The sequence below is a fragment of the Phasianus colchicus genome, chromosome 2 (genome assembly GCF_987193195.1).
Source record: "Phasianus colchicus chromosome 2, bPhaCol1.hap1.1, whole genome shotgun sequence".
Lineage (NCBI taxonomy): Eukaryota > Metazoa > Chordata > Aves > Galliformes > Phasianidae > Phasianus > Phasianus colchicus.
The window spans coordinates 56175570-56190241 of record NC_143437.1 but is presented as its reverse complement, the minus strand read 5'-3'; the positions used below and the strand labels follow the sequence as shown (position 1 = coordinate 56190241).

At 36.5% G+C, this 14672-nt stretch overlaps 1 protein-coding gene across 10 annotated transcripts in view; it reads left to right on the top strand.

Annotated features, from left to right (window-relative positions):
- EYA4 (EYA transcriptional coactivator and phosphatase 4) overlaps positions 1–14672 on the top strand; it is a 151777-nt gene that overhangs the window by 128514 nt on the left and 8591 nt on the right. For all 10 annotated transcript variants that reach the window (XM_090135776.1, XM_090135775.1, XM_090135774.1 and 7 more), the window contains 4 exons: positions 5308–5397; positions 12117–12175; positions 12281–12441; positions 14467–14581. In XM_090135776.1, coding sequence (XP_089991902.1) covers positions 5308–5397; positions 12117–12175; positions 12281–12441; positions 14467–14581 — 425 coding nt within the window. The remainder of the gene's footprint in view (positions 1–5307; positions 5398–12116; positions 12176–12280; positions 12442–14466; positions 14582–14672) is intronic.

The window sequence follows — 14672 nt, the reverse complement described above, 5'->3', positions numbered from 1 at the left end:
AAATGACTATTTTAGTCTCTGCTCCATGCATTTCTGACTGTGCATGGAGTGCAATATGTGATGAGGGCTGCCATGCTGTTATAGCCAGAGGGAAAGACCAGCAAGCTGCTGTCTTTTACCTATGCACCAGTAGAGTATAATGTTGAACTCCACTGAAAGGGGATAGATTTGGCTAGAGGCTGTTTCATGCATCACTTTAAAATATTAAGATATAAAACCTATTCAGAGAACAATTCTCCGACTTGCTGTTTTCTCCCTCTGGGTATTTGCACCTGACTTTTGGTTATTTTATCAGACTGGTCCTAGGTAATGCAAGGAGAGAATAATTACATACTATACCTCTGTTAGTTTTCAGGACAACTGTGCTACTTTCCAGCAGTAAAAAGTAGCTCTCATTGTTCATCTCATTTGCTCATCTGCTTTGTACTTCATAAAACTGGTACATTTCTATTTTTAATTACTTACTGCAGTAGTAAATCACGAACATTGGCATTTGAGCTGTTATATGTGTGGCTGATGATGGTTTTTGCAGCTGAGCACCAGTTGGCAGATACACTCTTCTACAATGCTGAACTCTTAAGCAAGGATTTGTTGATGTGACAGGACATGTGTTAGATGTCGTCATCTGTTAAAGTTTATGAGGTACATTCTTATTCCCTGTGAACAGCGTGTATTCTTTGTTCTATTATATTCCAGTTATTCTTGCTGACTTAAGGCTGATTAAGCAGGAGTTTTTCTTCCTCGGAGCATGCATATTTCATTCATTTCCCCCAGGTCAAACTAGAGGGCAAGGATGCCCAGATAAATGCCATGACTTAAAGTGCAACTGGTTTAAAAAGTGTGAAAGGCCCCCCATTGCCCTTTGTGAGGGTGAGAGTATGACCACCAAGTGCAAATATCACAACAAAACCACATTTGCTGATCGCATTGTGACATTTTGATAGAATTGCTAATGAAATGAAGTTGCCAGGGAGGCCACATTAACCTTGTAGACTTCTCTGGAATGAGCTAAGAGGTTTTTTATTGTTCATTCTCTGCTTGTCCAGGCATTAAACAGAAAAGGGTTGTCACCATTAGTACACATTATGAAACTCTCAAGTACACTCATAAACATGCTTTAGTCTGTCTATATTAATCATGTATCTCTCATGACTTCCAGTTGTGCTCTCCATTCACTCCCTCATTGTCTGAGACCTCTGAGTCCATTTTCCTACTGCCTTCTGGAGAGCACGGAACAGAAACTCCTTGTGGAGTACGTGAGTCTTCCTTCATCAGCGACCAGATATGATTACTGAGAGATGTATTCTCTTCCTCTGTTACTACCTACATGAAACTCCCTGGGGATGAGTGTCCCCTATAGGAGTTTGAGACCTGAACTTAAATCTGAGATTACTATGTTATATAAGGAAGAATCTTTTAGCTAAAAATATCAGTATTTAACCTAAACATTTCCACTTTTTCCAGAGGTCGCTTCTGTTGTAAGTCTGTTCAGGACAGCCAACCATTGAAAATCTATTCTTGTAATATTATTCACATGTTTTGCTTGTTTGCTTGCTTGCTTATTTTTAAACCTTCTTGCATACAAATTCCTGCTAAAATGAATCTACCTGACTATTTACCAATTTCTTATCCAAGGGTTTGTGGAAAAGTTTAGTGTTTCTACATTTTTTTCAACAAGAAACAAAATTATTTTGAACATTTTGTGCTAAAAGCAGATCTTCCAACATAATATTAAACAGTTTTCTCCTACCAATGGCCACTGAGCATTTGGGGCTTTATTCAAGCTACTTTTCTCTTGAAAAAACATATAAATATTGGGTCTCCCAGCATATTTTTACCTACTGTCCCAAGAGACATTCCAGTGGATGGACCTGTCTAGTAGAGAAATCCACAGACAGGCAGTCTGGCTCCAGTTTAGAGTCTTCATACTAACATAACTGAAGTAATTTACATTTTGGTATGCAGAGGTGCTGTAACTGGTCATTTCCTTTGCATGCTAGTGATATGTGACTGAAATCATGCCTCCGACAGTCAAAATATTCTGTTTCTTTATTCTCCAAATTATCTGGGGAAAACTTCCAGTCTTGTTTTATTATTATTATTATTATTATTATTATTATTATTATTATTATTATTATTTCTGCTTTTGCGTGTACTTGTGCAGAAACAACATTTTGGCAAAAGTTCAGTCTGCCTTATATTCAATTCCTCAAGTTGTTGTGCTCAAATCTCTATCAGCTGCACATTTCTCTCTTTCTTTTCAACTCTTATTTCTTGGTGCCACTTTGAGTTGAAAGACAGTAAAACAAAGATTGGGATGTTCTTCAAAAATCACAAGATCCTGATGAATTTGCTTCTTCTGTCTATTTTTATATTTGAAGGGGTGAACTTATATGGCAAGCGATGGAAATTATGTATAATTCTTATTAAATGGGTGCAGTGAATGTTTGGGCAAATTTATCAAGACTTCAATTCCTATTACTCTTCTCAGCAGTTGTTGCAGGGAGATCTCAGACTGATCTCATGCTAAGCTGTAATGGAATCTCTTTGCTTTATTTTATTTTACATACAGTACCTAGCAATATCCTTCACGTGCTTTTTTCAAAACAGAAATGTAGGAAATCTCATTTTAACAGTAATAAAGTTAGGCATAGTTGGTTACAAAAATGCTACTAATAAGAAAATCATGAATGCTGTGTTACATTTATGTCTCTCAACTATACTGGGCAAGGCAGGAAATTGTGATACATATTTGGTAGTTTCTGTAAAAATAAATTGGATTATAATGGAATATGTTATAGCATATTTCCGCATTTCAGTCCACTTCTATCCAGGAAAGGGAAAAAAGAGACTGAGAATTAGAAGTCTGAGATTCCAGTCTTGGAAGAACTCCAGTGAATACCTTAACTCACATAAATAATAATGAATTACCACCTGTGCACATGCCTTAGTGTTCGTAGGATTGAGGTTAAAAAACATTGCAAAACTTCTTTATTATATTGTATTTAAGGACAAGAACATAATTTTATGTGCAGAGAAAAGAATGTAAGAGAAAGGAGAGAGAAACATATGTTTATACGTGATGACATTTTGATAAAAGCATTATGACTTGATGAGGAATCTCATGAGTCCAGACTATTTTTGTGATTTGTGTTCTAAGTATCTTACATGAGTTTTTGCAAATCTGTTAATGTGCATACTTTAATCATCCCATTGGAAAATTGACCTTTACGTTTGCTGCTGCCCTCACCCACATGGCTTTCAAATCTGTGGAATATGACTGTAGTAGACGTAGGGGATTAAGTTATGTTACTAGGCACTGCATTTAGTTTTATTTCTGAAAGGTAGTCTAGACCAGTTCAAAGGTCAGAAAAGAAATATTTCCTTTCACTGCCTGAGAATTAGATCTAACTTTGGATCATTACAATTTCTTACACACTATTCTCCTCTTCAAGTCTGACTTTTTCATGAGCAAGGGTCAAAATATGTCTATGTTACAGATTTTGCCATTAGTTTTTATGTGCTTCAGGGCAGAAGCCATCTTTTATTCTGTCTTTGTGAAGCCCCGGAGTAATGGACGTCTGATCCTGATTGGGAAGACTTTGATCCTAATACTTAGAAATGATCATTCGAAATTTTGAGTACTGGGATTTTATTGTTTTTGTCAGATAAGAGCATACGGGTAGAATTTTAAACTTGTGATCTCGAAGCGTTTAACAAAATATTTCTAAAAATTCACTAGTGACAATCAATTTAAGCTATGAAATTTAGGTTTTGTTTCTTATTTAAATAAGAAATCATTCACTTTAGAAAACCATTGTTGTATCTTAAGCATACAAAGGTTATCTGAACCTGAAAAGTGCAAGCGTTAATTAAAGCAGTGGAATAACTAGTTACCAGCTGTCAGCAAGGCATCAAAAACTATACTGCATGTGTTCTTATCCTTACGTGTAAGACAATGCAACTTGCATTACCCTCTTTCCTAGCTAGCCAAGCAAAGTCAAATTAATTACCTTAGATTTGCTGCATACTAAAGGCTCTCAGAGAAACAGCTATTTCGGATCAGGAAAATTGTGGTATCTTGCTAATATTGTGTGATTTGATACTGTGAAAACTGACGTACAAGCAGATAGGAATATTTTGAATCAGGAGGTAGGAATCTTGTATCTCATAACATATGAAGGGATGATCTGTAACAATCAAATTTGCATATGCTTTCCCTCTACTTTGGACCACCTAAAGAATTGTGCCATAGATTGTAGATGTGCTGATGTACATGTAGAAGAACACTTGCAGGCACTTTGCAAAATACCTCCAATAAAATCATAAAGGAGATCCAGGAAATTCATCAGTACCTGCACAGAAGAAGAGTAAATATTGAGAATGGAAAGGTTTGTGGATGAATACTGGAGCAGCAGCAAGTATGGGAAAGAACTGACATAGGCATAAGGATGGGTAAGGCAGTGACAATTTATGTAAAGTGAAATTTAGCTTGGAAAAATGAGCAAGGGTTCAGATGTCAGACTGCCTTCTATATTTTTCTAAAGCAAAAACATCAGAAATTGAAAAGACCTTGTAAATCACAATTTCCTATCGAAGTGTAAGGATAATCACTTAAAAAAAATAATTTGGTAGAGATTGCTACCTTTCATAGTCCAGTTTAACGTGACCTTGATGAGGACTCCTGGGTATCCAAAAATTGGAAGACAAATGAAGAGATCAGAGGAATTGTACAGTGGGCTGGATAGCACATGGAGTAATTCGTTCTAGCCTCTGCTCTTGATAGTATGTGGGCTCAAAAAAGTTAGTTACTACTCCCTGGCTGTTTTTTGTTGTTGTTGTTTGTTTGTTTGTTTGTTTCCTACAAATTGACAGTCAAGATAATTACACATTTTTATAAAAGATTCAGGGATGAAAAATATAGCATATTCTTATTATAAGAAATATTATTCTTCTTACAGTTGTAATTTGTGAGACGTATCTTCCCTGTTTACAGCCTTATTTTTGCAGCTTTCCATAAGGCTACCAAATTTTCCCCTTTGACATAGTTTAGCCAGGTTACAAATGCCTTGACTTTCTAGGAGGTTGATGTTTCAACACGCCCAGCTCTCCAAATATTCTGACACAGGTTCAGCAAATTCTTCCTGTAGTGTTATATTAAAATAGCTTAATGCTGAAATAATTTTAGAAAAAGAAAATTGTTGCAGTGTAAATTTTTCAAAATACTTTGTATACAACAAATTTTGAAGTAACTGTGATATAACTTAAAGGTACATAAATAGCTAATCTGACTTTCTGTTTTTTAAGGATCCACCAATGGCAGTGACCCTTGGACTGCGAATGGAAGAAATGATTTTTAATCTTGCTGATACACATTTATTTTTTAATGATTTAGAGGTAAGAATCAAAGGAGCATAAAGAATGTTACACCTGCGGTGTCAACACAGTGGTTTTACTGTGCATTAATGCTGGTTATGTGTGGTGCTATATACCGTTCCAGAGAACGTCATATGCTAATCACAGAGAGATTTAGCCAGATATCTGTCAAGTCCTGTGGCAACAGAGTCCTTCCATGAAATTGAGTGAAAGGGGTGATCTGGAAACTACGCCTTCCTTTCTAAGATAGATCTTTGTCTTAGGGCAGTACTTTCAATGCCCATGGATTCGGTGTTGTCTGCCATGATTTCCAGGAGAGTGATGTATGTGTCTCCCATTCTTTCTCTTGAAATTCTCTATATTTGCTTTGAGTTGGTGGCATCATCTCAACCAAGCAACTTCATTCTTCTCTTTACATTCACAAGTAGCTGTTTGACTGCATGTCCGACTTTCTTATTCAAAGTAAAAATATCCTTCATTTACTTCAAAGTCTGCAGCATTAGAGAGGTGTGACTATGGTGAATTTATTCATCAGTGTTGTCTCCAATGCCACACAAACTGATAATATAGTCTCAGTTTTCTTCTGATCATCAGTTCCAAAATCTTGCTGTTAAAATAGAGGAGCTTATGGGTGGGTCATCTTCTTGTCTTCTCTGTTCCCCAAAGAATACTGTGAATTTCAAGTCAAATATTATAGACAGGAATGGCTCATTCTGAAAAGTGCTCAAGTGTTTTATGAAATAAAAATGAAAAATTCCTATATCTGTCTCAGTTTCCATATCAACTAACAGAGACACCTTTCTGAACTCTGTTAAAAAGTTTCTTTCTTTATTTTTAATTTTAAAAGACTGAGAGGATTCAGCAAATACTTGTAAGTGTTGAAGAGAACACAGGGTTATTTCTAGTTTAGTGAGTCCAAAGACTCAAATCACCATGTATATATATTCATTACACTTTTAGTTATTTTCCCGGTGATTTAATTTATGATGTTATATTCCTTTCGGAGACTAAGGGAATTTCAGTAAGCCGTGCTTAATAACACAAGTATTAGTTTGAGTTCTTCAATGACTGTGCCATGCACTTGATTGACACTTGCCACCAAGTTTCTGGACACTTCACATATGTATGAGTGTGGTCAATTCAGAATGGCTTCTGCATATCAAATCCTCTTAACTCTCAAATATTGTACTTTCTAGCTTGTGGCTTCTTTTTTTGTTATTTTTTGTTTTTTTTTTGTTGTTTTTGTTATGGTTTTTTTTTGTTTGTTTGTTTGTTTGTTTGTTTTTTATCTTATTTCTTTTCCTTCCAGATAAAAGGGGAAAATATAGATCCATCCAAAATTTTGATCTGGCAGGCTTTCAAATTTTCAGAATGTAGTGTGTCACATCCTGACAATGTGAAGCCTCCTGGTTGCCCATGGTTTCTTCCTGAGGTAACCAGGCAACCACAAGTTCTGTCACAAGATACCCAGGGTGTGCCCTTTGGCATCTGCTCAGAAAAGGGGGAGACCTCTAGCTGGGGAGTGACCACTGTGGATCACTTGCCTTTTGGAAGCATGCAGATGGACCGCCAAAGGCCAACTGCCTGGAGAGCAGGCCCATTGGCATTGCTTCACAGACATTTCATTTCTGTCCAGGAGTCCGTATCTGCTAACGTGGAATGTGACAGTCTTACAGCTGTGGGTTTTTTTTTGTTTGTTTGCTTGTTTTTAATTTATTTTGTGGAACAGACAGCAGGTGAAAAACAACTTTCAAATTGAACTGCAGGCATTTCAGACCTTCCCCTAATCTAAATCAGATGTTCTCCTCCTCGGAGTGGATCTCAGAGTTTCTTCCTCCATGGTCAAGTATTTTGCCACTGATGACAATTGGAAGATTTTGAGATCTAGTGTAAAATGCCAGAGAAAGGTCTTTGGTGAGTGAACACAAAAAAAAGAGGACAAATGAGATTTCTCCATTCACTGAGGTCTTCATTTCTTAGTGTGTACTTCCTTTATTCTTTTGTCAGCTGCAGTAGTAGCAAAAGCAAAGTTTACCAGGATGAGGTTCTTTGTCCTGCCTTGCAGATCTCATTTATTGTCAGCAATTTTCAAGTCAAGAAACAGATCTACTTCACCTTATACCTGTGCTGTACTTCTTCTTTCCAGCAGCAGACACATAAGAAAGCAAAACCCTGGATATTCCTTCACCAGTCGGTGTTTTATTGCAGTCTAAGTGAGTCATCACTTGACAATGCAAGTGCATTCGGTGAACGTTCTTTCTGGTGCCCTGTACCGAGGTTAGATTCCGAATCAATTTTTCAAAGCATTGCTTAAATTTCTTTTTAGCAGACCTTTACCCCTGTATGTTCAGATTTCATGTGGCACCCAATGAACTTTAAGCCGTTCAGTAGCATGTGCCCAGATTTCTTCGAACTTGTGCTGAGTTCATGGATTAAATCAGCAAAAAAGAGCTTTCACCTCTTTATATACTTCAGTCTAGCTTGTAGCCCTTGAAGCTTCATTCTATTCTCTATTTATTTTCTTTCTAGCTCTCAGGTTCTGCTGCCACAGGTGACTTGCAAATCTGGATCATCACATTGTGTATATTCTTCATAGGGTGGTCTTAATACCCTGTACAAAAATTCTTACCCTACTTCTTTTCAGAGCTTGAACAGTATCCAGACAGTATTCAATTTTAGATATATTCAAAGAATACTAATTGCGGACTTTTTTTAAGAATCTCATCATTCAATCAATTTGGTTGGATTAAAACAAATTTCTATAAGCAATTAATTCTTTTTGAGCTCAGAATTCAGCTTTGTTTCAAAACCAACTCGAAGATTACCAAAACTCCAAGCTTTTTATTCTGATGTGAACCATACGCACAGATTCTCTTTAGCAAATAAGATAGGAAAATAACTTTGTACTTTGTGCCAAAGTACATAGAGATATCCTTTAGTATATAGATGAACAGATCTGTCTATTCAAATATGTTCAGAGAACACATGGCCTTTTCTAAGCACTAAATATTGCAGAGTATCTGCAAGATGACTGAGTGATGAATTCTGAACATTCTCCAGTTCTGTCTTTCTCCCTCCCTCCCTCCCTCTGTCCTCCCCTAGTAAGGGGGAGGTAGTCTACAGCGTTGGTGCTGATCTGCTGATGGTCATGGCTACCAAGGCATAAGACCTTTAGTTCTTACTGGGGGAAGTGAGATAGGCTTTTTTTTTTCAGTAGACAAATTACTTATCCTTTTTCTATCTCCCTTTTCTAGCGCTGAGCCATCAGGTCTCACACCTTCTGTCTTACATTCATCTTCATCCCACCATAAACCACATGTCACTGGACATGATAGCTGTAATGTACTAATGAAGACAGATTCCTTTAGCATTGACTCCAGTCATTTCTCTGAATGGTCTTAACTCTCCTTTTTTCCTTTTCTTTCTTAGTTACTAGCACTGCATACCAAGCTCTAGTAATAACAACCAAGTTATTGAAAGTTATCACATACAAAAATAAAGTTTTCCTTCCTCTATGCAAATGTGTCTCATTACAATGACTGCTGATGCAGAAATTCCAATCTGTTGAGACATTCCCCGCTGACCCAGTAACCCATGTCCTAATCAGCCAAGCTGTAGTTTTATTTCAGGCTAGGCTGTTCTCCAGCTATTTCATTCTCAGTGTATAAATTTTAGTTAGCTTGAGAAATATCACTTGGGAGGGCAATTGGTATTTTGCCATGAAAATAGGAGTCTCGTGCTCTAGAAAGTTCATATGACTAAACAATGTTTAGATCTGGGACTAAACTCAGTAACAGTATCCAGTCTAAAACATTCAGTTCTCAAGCAGGTAAGGAATAAATGGAAGTTTCTGTCTTTATCTCAGTATTAGTTTTATGACAACTTTTAGAAATGTTGGTAGAACATATTACGCTCACACAAAAAACATTTTCTTCACTTTTCAACCATGAATCTTGAAACTCTATAATCCCCTTCCACTGTCTAGGATAATGAAGGAAAAAGTATATTTATTTCAAATAAACTGAATTACATTTCTATTTGTATAGTAATCCTACCATATTTTAAATAGGATTTTGTGAGCTGCATTCAGTTATAATTTAAATTGGTATTGCTTCAAGCAAAAGCCTGTTATATCTAGATTCCTTTCCTATACAATTAGTATTAGGAAATAAATCTTTCTTAGTATTGACCTTGCATTGACAGAAGGCCACTGTGGGTTGAGTATAGAAAATACTGTAGATGCTGCAAAAACCATTTTACCTTAACATTTAAATTGACAGAGAGCCTTTCTTTCCTTCCTGCAACTGTTTGGTCTATTTTACAAGCAATTAAGATCTAGTATTGAACCACCAGTTTTCTGAATCACTTGGGAAGACTATAAAACTATCTCCTATTTGCTTGCCTGTTTTTGTGTTTTCTTTTTCACACTGGAGAAGGGAATTTGCAAAATGTAAACATATTACCTGAAGTAAACAAGAAGACAAAATAAAATGATGCGAAGAGTGAGAGGCACATGAGTTTGCTTTTGGTCAGAAAGCAAGTATTACCAGACTGCTGAGGAGATGAGCAATAGATCTGAGAGGAAAAGAGGAAAAGGAAGAAGGAAGAAGCTGAGGAATGCTGATAAATTCAGTCCTTTTATGTGGTTGGAAACTTAGCGACCTTACTACAGGAACAAGAGGCAAAGCAACCAGATAACTGCATGTTCTCCTACTCTCCTGTTGCTGGAGTCAATAATCTAATTGTGAGATAAAAAATAACAGCAAACAGCTGAGCCTTTGCCACCCACTCATATTAAACTTAATAATTAAATTGTCTGCAGAACACTTATCTGGAATTTTCAAGGCTGGAACAATATAGCTGAGTGACTTAACAAAACCCAAACAGCTCAGACAGCCCTTGTTATCCATGAAGACACCTGTGTGCCCTCCAATTAATCAGTACATGTGCAAATCCACAGGACTGATTTTTAAACTTTTCCAATTATCTTATGCTTTGACTAGTTCCAGTGAAATGTGGTTAGGAAGCCAGATACTGCAGATACAGATATTGCAAAATATTAAGATTTTTTTTCTCCCAGTGGGACTTTTTGTCTGATTTTTGAACTCCTTTCCTACACTGAGTGGAATCCAGTTGCATTTTTTCTTGAGTGTAAATAATAAATAGGGATAAAGAAACAAATCTTTTATTTCACCTGCCACTTCTCATTTTCTTTCTCTTTTCATCTGTTATTTACATCCCAAAGCACCTTCTTTAAAATACTCTACAGCTTAAGATAATCTCTGCAAACAGAGCCAACAAATTTTATTTCTCCAGTGGGGAGAAGAATGATTCATCTGTTTATCTTCCCTGAATGCAGGTCTTTCATGTTTGTCTTGATGGACTAAGTCAGATGAGCAGGCTTTGACCACTCATTCTTTTAGTCTTGATACTAACTTATGATTGCTGGTTTCTATGTGTTTATTTTATATACTAATTGATATTTTGAAAAAACAACTTCACATGAATAAAAATCTATTTAAGTTTTCATTGAGTGCAAAGCAAACAAAACCTTGGACAGAAATGGTAATTTGCCAAAATCATGTTCCCTGAATAAATTCTCGGAACCCATGGTACACGCAATTGGAAATCACCTCTCTGCTCAGATTTATCCTTCATCTGGTAGCTTAGCACTAATACTCAACTGAGATTTGAAAATCAGAACTGCGTACTCCTGCTTTTCGCAGGAGGTTTGAATTAAGGTTGCGTGTTGGCAATATTATTTGAAGTAGATAAATCTGGTGATGTTATTTGAAGCATAAAACTGCATTTTGAAAGTTCAGCCATGTTCTGTCTTAGTGGTGAGACTAAATTATCTGAAAACCTTAACTGGGGAGTCGTTTTTAAAGAAATCCCTGAACTTTTTCATGAATAAAATTAGGATCATGTTAGCAGTAGCTACTTAAAGTATTTTTTTTTTTTTTTTTAAGTCTCTTATACAGAGAAAAGTCTACGGGCACTGAATTTCTGGTGTGTCTTTTGGGGAAGGTTGTTAATTATAGCAACTTAAGAAAACACTAACACTCATTGCATAATTACTTATTTATTTATTTGAGCTTCCCCTACATTTACCTGTTTTTCTGCTGTAACTGTTGTGCAGAAGAGGTACCAAATTATAAAAACAGACTGAAAGGGAGTTCAGGTTTACAGGTACCTCAGATTCCTGGAATTATTTGCATCTCTCCAAAAACAGGAAATAGTGCATTTCTCCAGGTCTGCTTTGATTATCTTTGATTTCTTAGCCAAAGACATTCAGATAAATCAAGACAGGAATCTGATAAGCATTCAGACTCCTGAAGACTTGAGAGAAATTGCATGCCTCATAATGCTCGACATCATTAGCTTTTAGGGAACAGGGAAATACAGTTTTAGTGATTTTGGAACACTGATATGCTAGAGAGATGGAGACTTATAATTGTTCTTTTTTTTTTCAATTAAAATAATTGTTATTTGAAGAAAAAAAATTACAAAGCACTTTTTTAATGACCTATTTTAACTGATTGGTCCAATGTAAGAGTTGAAATTGTGGGATTTTTTTAAAGAAACTGATGATGGTATGAAGCTGTAAGTGTACATATGCTGCCATCTTCTGGTAGAGTTAGCGGCCTGCAACAATCATTTCTTCAACATCTGTACTGAGCATATATATGGTGAGCATAGGCTTCTGTAAAATAATTTATCTTTGATGTTTTTTTCAACAGGAATGTGATCAAGTTCACATAGATGATGTTTCTTCTGATGATAATGGACAAGACCTAAGGTAAGATAGAGCACTTGCTTCAATTTTTCTCTACAAAGATTAAATAAATTGAGCATTTACAGGAATACATTGTATTTATTTTTACTGTATTTTGGGTGTTTGCAGTACCTACAGTTTTGCAACTGATGGCTTCCATGCAGCTGCAAGTAGTGCAAACCTTTGTCTGCCAACAGGTGTAAGAGGAGGGGTTGACTGGATGAGGAAGCTGGCTTTCCGTTACAGAAGAGTAAAAGAGTTGTATAATACTTACAAGAACAACATAGGAGGTGAGTTTAATTGTGAAAAACGATTTAGAATGCTGATAAGGTTAATCCATATGGCAGTAAACTCTTGCCAAGTCGAAGTGCCTTGCAAACCACAGACTGAAATGAAAGTAATCTGACTGGACCTTGGGCTATTAAAAGCTCCTGACTGTAAGGACAGATCCAATGTTGTGCCACTGTGCAGGAGAACCAGAGCCAGGGAAGCAGGGCAGGCTTTTGTTTAACTTGCAGAGAGCCCTCTTGTCTCCTTCAGACCCAGCTCAATTACACCTACCTCTTCCTGACTTACTGATTGATTAGGACACTTATTTTACTTCAAATAAGCTGTTATTCTAGAAAAGAGGTTTTATAATTTCCACAGCACAGATTAGCTCTGGGTGGCACTCTTTTCCATCCTACATTTTCAAGATGTGGTTGGCAACAACACACTGCTTAATTCTTTGCTCTGCACCTGCTATTCTGTTTTTGCTAGTGGAAGCAAGAAACCTCTAGCACTGCCATATAACTAGCTCTTTTCGTTATCTTTTTTGCTTACACAGCTAATTGTGTTAGCAAGCAGTCCCAGCCTCATCTGGGATGAAAGCTTTCCAGTTCCTGCTTTCATTCATGGACTCTCATGTCAGTGGCAGCAGGCTTTTAGGAAATCATAACAGCAGAGCTACAAGAATCTATCCTGGAAAGTCTTGTGTAACTTGTAGAGGCAGGTAACCCTATTCTTAGGAATTTCCCAAGAAAAGACTGTGAGAATGGGAATACTTACAAAATCTTCAAACATTTCTAAAGCCACAACTGAGAAGAAAGAAGGCAGACACAACCAGGATGGAGTCCCAGTGAACAATTTCCCATTCTAGTGGATGGTCTCTATCAATTCAGATGAAATTCATTTTAGAGGAATTTTCAATTTACCTTTAGTAAAACCACATCAGTGGCCTTTTAGCATTTCTTCCAGTCTCTCACAAATAGTTAACAGTACTACTAGCATGGACTGTGGATTAGTCATTAGATTAACCATTTCCTAAGTGGGCATAGTTTAGAGTCTTAATGTGCCACAAGATCAAGCCAGAGGAGCAAAGAATAGTAGTAGATGATTGGCTTTCAATTGCTCTGCCTTGCCCTTTGTTGGTATCATGAAAGGAGTTCTTACATATTAAGAACACTTGAAACATTATTATCCAAAGGTTTACAGGGTTTTCTTATAAAATATTTTTTTCAAATAAATCAATTTCAGAGTAGCTGGTAGAATGCAACAGTAGGCTGGGTCAAACTATGTATTTTGGACCGTTCTGTTTCAGATTTTTGAAGGCAGTCATCACAATTTCTGAAAGAGAAGAGGTATATTAATGTCACCAAGCCTGCTTCTCTGCTCTTCTAGTACCATATCTAAATTTAAAATTGCTTGGTTATAAAGAAGTCAGGTCTCAATATTCATGAATTGGGTGGGTTTTTTTTTGAAATCTGACCATTCATACTTTAAAGATTCTTAAGGTGTTTTAAAGGACTATGTGAGGTATAAGGTCAGCCGTTTCAGAGCTGCAAATGCTGTAAATGAAACTGACTACTGACTAGATGGAACTAACTGCTAACTACAAAAGGACATGAAGAGCAAGCCATCAGCAAACAAATGTCATATTTCCATACGCCAAACCTGAGGTTTACCTATATACAGTCACAAGCAAGGCAGTTATAAAGATATGCAAGTACCGTAAAGATGAGTTTATAATAAAGTAATTATTTAATTATTTTCTCGGTGTCTCTGCCTATGATCCCCATGGCATGGGTCTCCTTGTCACTGCCTCTGATAATCAGTGTAAGATGTATTAAGAACTTTGTTTGAAAAAATGGGTAATTTTGAGAGAGACACTTCAAAACAAAGTCAAATGTGCTGAATTTAAATTTGGGGGGGGAGAGAGGGGAAGAAATTTTTTCAAGTTCTGCTGATATTTAAAATTGAAACAGTAACTGAAAACCTGTACATTCCAGTTAACACAGAATTTAATTATATTTCTTTTCTTGCTTTTTTCATAAAAGGACTCCTAGGTCCTGCAAAAAGAGATGCATGGTTGCAATTAAGAGCAGAGATTGAAGCTCTGACAGACTCCTGGCTAACAAATGCACTTAAATCCTTATCAATTATCAGCACAAGGTATGTATGAGGTTTTCATTCTGGATATTTAGTGGGTATTTTGTGACACTTTAAGTTAAAATATACAAGTACTTTTAAAGAACAATACAGG